At 52.3% G+C, this 7854-nt stretch overlaps 1 protein-coding gene across 1 annotated transcript in view; it reads left to right on the forward strand.

The window, feature by feature from the left end:
- The window catches only part of Acacb (acetyl-CoA carboxylase beta), a 101560-nt gene extending 96889 nt beyond the window's left edge, over nt 1-4671 (forward strand). The window contains 5 exon segments of the mRNA XM_040731305.1: nt 183-295; nt 1594-1748; nt 2257-2427; nt 2551-2687; nt 3244-4671. Coding sequence (XP_040587239.1) covers nt 183-295; nt 1594-1748; nt 2257-2427; nt 2551-2687; nt 3244-3370 — 703 coding nt within the window. The 3' untranslated portion in view covers nt 3371-4671.
- The last annotated feature ends 3183 nt before the right edge of the window (nt 4672-7854 follow it).

Genomic DNA, 7854 nt, shown 5'->3' on the forward strand with positions numbered 1-7854 from the left:
ATATCTTCCTTCCTCATTGGCCAAACTGTTTTATTCATCAACCAATAAGAGAAACATACATACAGAAGGCCATCCCCCATCAGATAGGAAAATATTTTTAGAAAGGAGCCATGGGCAGGAGAGCAGGGAGACCTGAGGTCTCTGCCCCCAGCCCCCCCACCTCTTCCCTCTTCTCTGTTCAGGGGGGGCGTTCTGGAGCCGGAGGGCACTGTGGAGATTAAGTTCCGCAAGAAAGATCTGGTGAAGACTATGAGACGGTTAGACCCAGTGTGCAAGAAGCTCGTGGGACAGCTAGGTAAGTGGGCACACAGGTGCCACCCCCAGGTCCACAAAGGCGGAAGTTGTATTGCATTGAAAGTAGGATGAGATGAGTCAAGCTGAGACCCTAAAGCCCATCGGTACTTGTAATCAGCGCCCTCCACGGGACACAGGAGTGGTCGGACAGGAACTATATCAATGACAGATATGCTGGAGAGTTGCGGTTTGTATGTCCACAGTGAGCTGTCTTGGCGAAGGGGCCAGATATAAACATGAAATTAATTTTCCGAGCTTCTGTGTTTGGATCACAGCCCCCATTTGTGGGGCCAGGGTGGAACATTCTGCTATGGCAGCCTATCTGCTCTCAGAGCTTCAAGCTTTGGAGTATTTAGCTGAGGGATGTTCATCCTGGGATCTCATAGTCAGCTCACTGTTCCATACACATAGAGATGATTGAGACATCTAGGGCCTACGGGGAACACCAGAACTTGGGTAATGATAATGTCTCTTTAGAGGGATGTCCCCGATCATTTCTAAATGCACCCATTTCATTTGCTTCACTCCTGATCTCTGACGCCGTGCTCCCCACATGTGGTGACTGTGTGTAGATGCGGACTGCACGTTTGTTACAGTGTGTGGTTCCTTTGGGTTCGCCTCTGAGAGGTGGGTCTGCACTTCATGACTCCGGGTTTGTGTGGAATTATGTCTTGAAATACCTCTGATGAGGTTTCTTTCCTTTCTTATTACATTTATTTTGTGTATGTTTGTGTATACACATGCGACAGCTCTTTTGTGGAGGAACTTACAGGAACTGATGTCTCCTTCTGCCACGTGGGTCCTGGGACTCAAACTCAGGTCATCATGCTTGGCACCAGGCACCTTTCTCCACTGAGCCACCTCGCCGGCCCCTTAGTAGGAATCTACTAACTCTGAATTCCCTCGTTTTATACAGTGTTGCCTTCACTACTTACTACCAGTTTCCGACTGGCAGAAATGTGTTGGTTTATGCATTTCCAGAATCTGTCTCGTGTTTTGTTGCCATGGAGTTGGCATAGCCCCACTATAGTTATTACATGTCTGCAGGCAGCAGCTGAAGCCTAGGATAGGGCTGGAGCTTCGCCCAGGTGCTGTCTAGGGGCTGTGAGCACGTTTCTGAGGCTGCAGGGCAACTTGATTTAGGAGTAGCTTTGGCAGACCAGACTATCGCAAGGCAAGGCCTCTTGTTTGGTTTTGTGACTTTTCAAAAGACAACAACAGCAATAAAAACCAACCCATCCCCACGTGGACATCTCTCACAGCCTCTGAAGTCCTGACCCGATGTCTGCTCACCTGCAGGGACAGCCCAGCTCCCTGACAAGGACCGCAAGGAGCTGGAGGGACAGCTGAAGGCCCGAGAGGACCTGCTGCTCCCCATCTACCACCAGGTGGCAGTGCAATTCGCTGACCTGCATGACACACCAGGCCACATGCTGGAGAAGGGAATCATCTTGGTAAGTCCCCCAAGGCCACCTGGGCCCCAGACACAGAGGAATGCATAGGGGTTTGGGATGGAGCCAAGCTCAGAGGGCTCTCAGGGGCTGTTCAGTCTGAGTGTATCAGCAGCAGCCCACGGCCTCTAGCTCCTAGGAGGCCCAGAGTAACTTTAGTGAGTTCAGACGAGATGGCTCTTAGTTTGCACCTTGGGTGAGGCTTGAAGACTTGTCTGTGCTGACATTGGCCCGTGACTTGCTCCTGAGAGGACATCCTTGTCCACTGGCCCAGATTCTTTTGGGAATCTGCGATTGAGTTTTGTGTCAGCAGAGGTAAATGTCGGACGCCAGTTTGGAACATGCCAGGCACTGTGGGGTCCTGTAGAGTCCTGCTCTGTGTCCCCCTATGCACAATATCCCTGCTTATAGGATGAGGTGGTGACAAGCCAGGTAGCCAGCCTGGGGCACAGTCTTGGCCGTTTTCTGTCCCTTCCCTCCTTTGTGTGTACTGAGCTGGACCTGTCCCTAGGACGTGCTGGAGTGGAAGACCGCACGCACCTTCTTCTACTGGAGGTTGCGCCGGCTGTTGCTGGAAGCCCAGGTCAAACAGGAGATTCTCCAAGCCAGCCCCGAGCTGAGCCACGAGCACACACAGTCCATGCTGCGACGCTGGTTTTTGGAGACCGAGGGCCCCGTCAAGGTGGGCCCGAGCAGGGGGAGGGGAGCTGTAGCACGTAGGCACTGGGGCATAAGGGCTGCCAGCTGTGTCCCTTTGCAGCATTGCTACCCGAGGTAGACTGAACCCATTGACCCCACCCCCCAGGCCTACCTGTGGGACAGCAACCAGGTGGTGGTCCAGTGGCTGGAACAGCACTGGTCAACTGGGGACAGCCTGCGCTCCACCATCCGTGAGAACATCAATTACCTGAAACGGGACTCCGTCCTCAAGAACATGCAAAGGTGAGACGCATGCCTGTGGTCAGCCCCTGGCTCATCGGCCTGTCACAGTGCCAGGGTCAGGCCAAGCCTCACGGGTGGGGTGACAGCTCGGGGTGACCCCCCCCCCGCCCCCGGCAACGGAGCTGTGGTCTGAGACTTTCTTGCGTCACAGCTGGCACCTTGTTGATTAGAAGCGCCCCAATCACAAACCCCGGAGGAGAGGATGCTGGCTCCCTCCCTGTCAGTCTCCAAGGAGGTGGCTCATAGGACACCTGGGACCCTATTTTTGGTGTGAAGCTGGGGCTCGGGTGTGTCACACCTGGAGTCATATCACACAAGCAGTGACTGGGAAGGGCTATGCCACCCCGAGGCATTCTGTTCCCCAATTCAGAATCCCTCCTGCTGCAGGACTGTCCCCCCTTCCTCTCCCCCACCCCACCCCAGTCTCTGAGTGAGGAAATGAGAATGCTGGGCTGGCCCCAGCCCCCTCAAGAGAAACACGTCTAGACTAGGACACTGCCACCTAGAGGCCACCAAGTGACCAGAGTGACCCTCCTGTCCTTCCCCTTCCTTGCAGTCTGGTTCAGGGGAACCCAGATGTGACCATGGACTGTGTGGCATACCTGAGCCAGCACCTCACCCCGGCTGAGCGCGTACGGGTGGCTCAGCTGCTGTCTACCACGGAGAGCCCGGCGTCCTCCTGAGCTACTCTGGCCATCCCCAGGACCCTGGACCACGGGAATGGTCGTTGGGCAGGCCTTCTCAGGACCCTGAGGCTTGTTGTGGGAAAGTCCACAAATGGATCCTGAGAATTCTGCAAACAAAGCTGCTGACCAGTGTCTTCCTGTACAAAAGGCCCCCGTCGTCCTGCCCGGCAGCCACAGCCTCCCCTCACCTGGGGACTTCAGGGTTTGTCCCAGTGGATAACTCCGCTGCATCTCTGAGGTGAACTGAACCGGGTACCCCGAGTTCCTTGTGTTCTGCCTGGAATGGGGGTCCAGTGTCTCGGGTCGCTGCCTGATCTGCAGACACTTGCACATTGGTTTGCACTCAGCACTTGTGCCTTCAGCAGAGTGAATGGGCCAAAGAGAACACCCCAGACGACACCCAAGAAACCCTCTTTTTGTGACCAGGCATAAGTCACTTAGTCACCCAAGCAGGGGCAAAAAATGATTTCCTTTTTTCAATTGAGAATAAAATGACATTTTGTTCTCCAAGTGGCCCGAGTGAGACAGGAAGACCGTCCTATGGACAAGCTGTCTCCAAAGATAAAGAGACAAATGGTAGGATGCTGGAGGAGTTGTCCTGCCTCAGATCCCAGGTTCTGTAAGTCCTTCCTTCCCAAGTGGAGCAGATGGGACCCCACACCATGCCTCCCGCAGATTGGCCACCCTTGGGTACCAAGTACCCTCCTCCTGCCTGAGTGCGGAGAGGCTGTCCCTAAACACAGTGAGTGTCACTGTCCTGCTTACCCCTACCCCGGGCCCCTAACCAATACACTTCCTCACCTTGTGCCTTGATATGACAGTGGCAGGAGCCAACAGCTCCGGACCGATGACCTGGGTCAGTGCTACGAGCACTGTGGATGTTCTCATGAGGACCTTATCAGCACCTTCAGGACCTGCAGTGTCAGGGTCTGAATGAGATATTCTGTGCCAGTGACAGAGGCTAGGGAAGTTGGCTGCCACCTGCTGTCCTTCTGGGCAGTGTCTGAAGATATGAAGCATCACTCCAGGCTGAGGCCACAGCCAGCCAGGGAACAGTCTGCAAGCCAGGCTACTTGAGGTGCCCCAGGTTAAAACAGAAAGGTCCAGCCATCAGCCAGAGACAGCCCTGGCAGCTGAGGGCCCTGCTGCTGCCATTCTGGGGGATGAAGGGTTCTTCTGGGCAAGGTCCTCTTAGTATCAGAGGAGAGTCCAGACCGTGGCTAGCTGCTACCCAGACCATCTGTGTGAGCTGAAGAGGCTGCCGGGAGATCTACAAAATAAACTATTTTTTGAAGGAAGCCCTTTGGCCTTGACTTATTCTGTGGACCAGAAAAGCCTGACAGGTAGAGAGGATGGAAGGTTCTCCCCATTCTCCCAGTCTCCCTCTTTGAAACGTCAGAGAGCTTTGCGCCAGCCGCACTACTCAGGGAAAGATGGAGGTCCAGGGAGCTTTTACTTGTTTCCATCCCTTCCCATCAGAGCGCAGACGCACACCCTCAGTCACACAGGGCAGACTGGGGTCTAGTCTTCCTTCTGTGACGACGGGCTGTGGTGTGTCCAGGCATCTGAACCACACTTGGGATCCAGCTGTCCCTTCACAGGAACCTCGTCCCCTCCCACAACAGCTTATCCACTCATAGGGACTGCTCATTCTCAACCCTCAACAACTATTACTTTAATTTTGGTCCAGCGTCTTTCCGAGGGGTGGGTCAACCCGAGTTCTCCAACACCCGCCCACTGGGTAGAGAGAACTTGACACACACAGGGACGAACCACAGAGAATGAGGAAGAGGCGCAGGTCTATTGGTGATTTTTGGATGCCTGAAGCCAGAGGCCTATCAGGAACCTATTCGTGTTTTTGTTTTAAAAGACTCTCCCTAGTTTGAAGACGAGTAGCCTCATCCTCAGATGGCTCAGTCTAGAGGCAGCTGTTAATGTTTTTATGATGCCATTCTGTGTCACCAGATACCTGGGAAGGCAAGTAAGCTGACACTAGGCTCTGGAAGACGGAGGGGGCTTAGGCAGACTTCCGGCTGGATTCCGGACACATACCTAGTCACTGTCACTGTAGTGGTGCTGACATTTAGTCTGTGTGCAGTCAGCAGCAAGCGCCGTTGTCCCTGACAAAGCCAGTGTTTCCATGACCCCTCAGGGGACTTAGCCACTACCCTCAGGGGAAGGGAGGAAGGACCAGCTACCTCTGTGTGGACAGAGTCCTTGTTGCCCAGTTCGGGTCCATATAAGGTGGCTATTTGGTCTATTTGTACAGATGTGGGGCCATCCTGGAGCCTCCCAGTGTGCACATTCCAGAAATAAGTCCTGATTCTCCCTCCCCTAACAGCCATCATCTATTTGCCAATACTTCCTCCACCAGGGTGGGGTGTGTGAGCCCACATCCCTTCAGATTGTTGACTGGCTTGGTCTTGTTCAGGTCTGGTGTTGTAGCCACATGTGCCATGTGTCTGTCATGATGAAAAAGATTTGTTTGGCCACAGTCTTCTGCTATACTAACCCCATGGATCTTATGATCTCCACACCCCCAACACACACACACACACACACACACACACACACACACACACACACACACACACACACACATACACACTGATCCCCGAGCCTTGGTGGTGAGTGTCTGTGACATACAAGACTGTGTATTGAACAGGTCACAGTCACATATTCTCTACACTTTAGCAAGTTGTAGGTCTGTGAACTGCTGCCCACTGCAAAAAAACAAAAAAACGCTTCTCCACGGATGGGGAGCTGCCCTCACCATGGAGGTAATGGTAACTATTTAGAGGGCAGTTTGATAATGCATCCATTTAGCAAGATGATAAACAGAGGTTCCACTTGGGGCCTATTTGCTTCCTCTGTTAACAGTGCCTAACCCTGTCATGGAAGTATTCAACTACACAAAGTAGGGATGTTTTATTGAGGGGGAATTCACTTTACGTGAGAAGTCAAGAAAGCCACACAGCCAAAGGTCTGCAGGCTGCTGCTCTCTGGGACTCAACCAGACTGCAACCGGAACCCAAAATGAGAGGGAGTCTCCTCCCCCTAGCTCCTCCCCTCCCCCGGCCCCGTACCTGTGACCTGTGACCACGTAACCCAGTTAACATTTCCAGGCATGACTTCAACCTTGAGGAGCACATCTGAAATCTGATTAGAATGCAATTGGTGACTTCCCTATCATTCATGCCACTGTTGTATGTGTGAGTGTGCCTTGCCAGGCTGGTTGTAGCTCACAGGGGTTTAAAAATTGATTAGTTTTCTTCCCGAGTCTTCGTGGTGTCTCTGGCACTGTCACAACTAGCCAGTACGGAGGACACTTCCGGGTCAGCACCAGCTTCAGCAACAAGCTCTGTTAACAAGTTCTGGTGGGCACCCAAGAGCAAAGCAATTGCCGGTGTTATTTGGTGGAGTGTCAGTGGGACAACCCAACCCAAACCTGACACTTTTTTTTTCCTTGGGTTTTTCGAGACAGGGTTTCTTCTCTGTATTGTTTTGGAGGCTGTCCTGGAACTCCCTCTGTAGACCAGGCTGGCCTTGAACTCACAGAGATCTGCCTGCCTCTGCCTCCTGAGTGCTGGGATTAAAGGTGTGTATCACCAACGCCCGGCTTTACTTTTTTTTTTTAAGTACTTTTCGCATCTTGCAAAATGGCAATTCTGTACCTATTGCAATGAATTCCTGTTTCCTGACCTCCCACCCCCCCTCCCCACCCTACCTTCTATCTCTGTGGATTTGGGAACCTTATCACTGAACTCGTGTTGGCTCATTTCACAATGTCCTCAAGGTTTGTCCGTACCATGGCATGTGTCATGATTTCCTTCTTAGAGACTGAACATTTCCATCACGAAGCTACCACACATTCCTTTACTCCCATGGGAGGCTACAGGTAGCTTCTGCCTTGTGGCTGTGGTGGATTATACTGCAGGGGGCTTATAGGGTTACTCTTTGTTGACTTTTAGAGGAACCTCCAGGGATCAGTGCCCAGCAGTGAGGTCCCAGAGTTCTCCTACACGTCCTTGCCTACACATGTTTTCTCAGAGATTTTTCTTTTTTTTTTTTTCCCCCTGATTTAGATTGTTCACTTATAACCATGCAAAGAGGTGGAAAGTGATTTAAACTCAAAAGTCACTGCAAGGGCTGGAGAGATGGCTCAGCAGTTCTGAGCACTGGCTAGTCTGTGGGAGGACCCAGGCTTGGCGGCCGGCACCCACTGGGTGGCTCACAACTGTATATAACTCTAGTTCCAGAGGATCCGACGCCCTCTTCTGGCCTCTGCAGCTACTACACACATGTGACCCACGTACATACAGGCAAAATACCAAGACACACATTTTTTTTAAAAAAATTGCTTATAGTTGGACCTTTAACCTGCTATGTCTGTTGCTTGACACTGTGATTGCAACGTCTGACAGAAACATCTGAAAAAGATGGGATTTATTTGGCTTGTGATTTCAGTCCATCACAGCTGG

Source organism: Mesocricetus auratus, unplaced genomic scaffold (genome assembly GCF_017639785.1).
Source record: "Mesocricetus auratus isolate SY011 unplaced genomic scaffold, BCM_Maur_2.0 Super-Scaffold_100025, whole genome shotgun sequence".
Taxonomy (NCBI): Eukaryota; Metazoa; Chordata; class Mammalia; order Rodentia; family Cricetidae; genus Mesocricetus; species Mesocricetus auratus.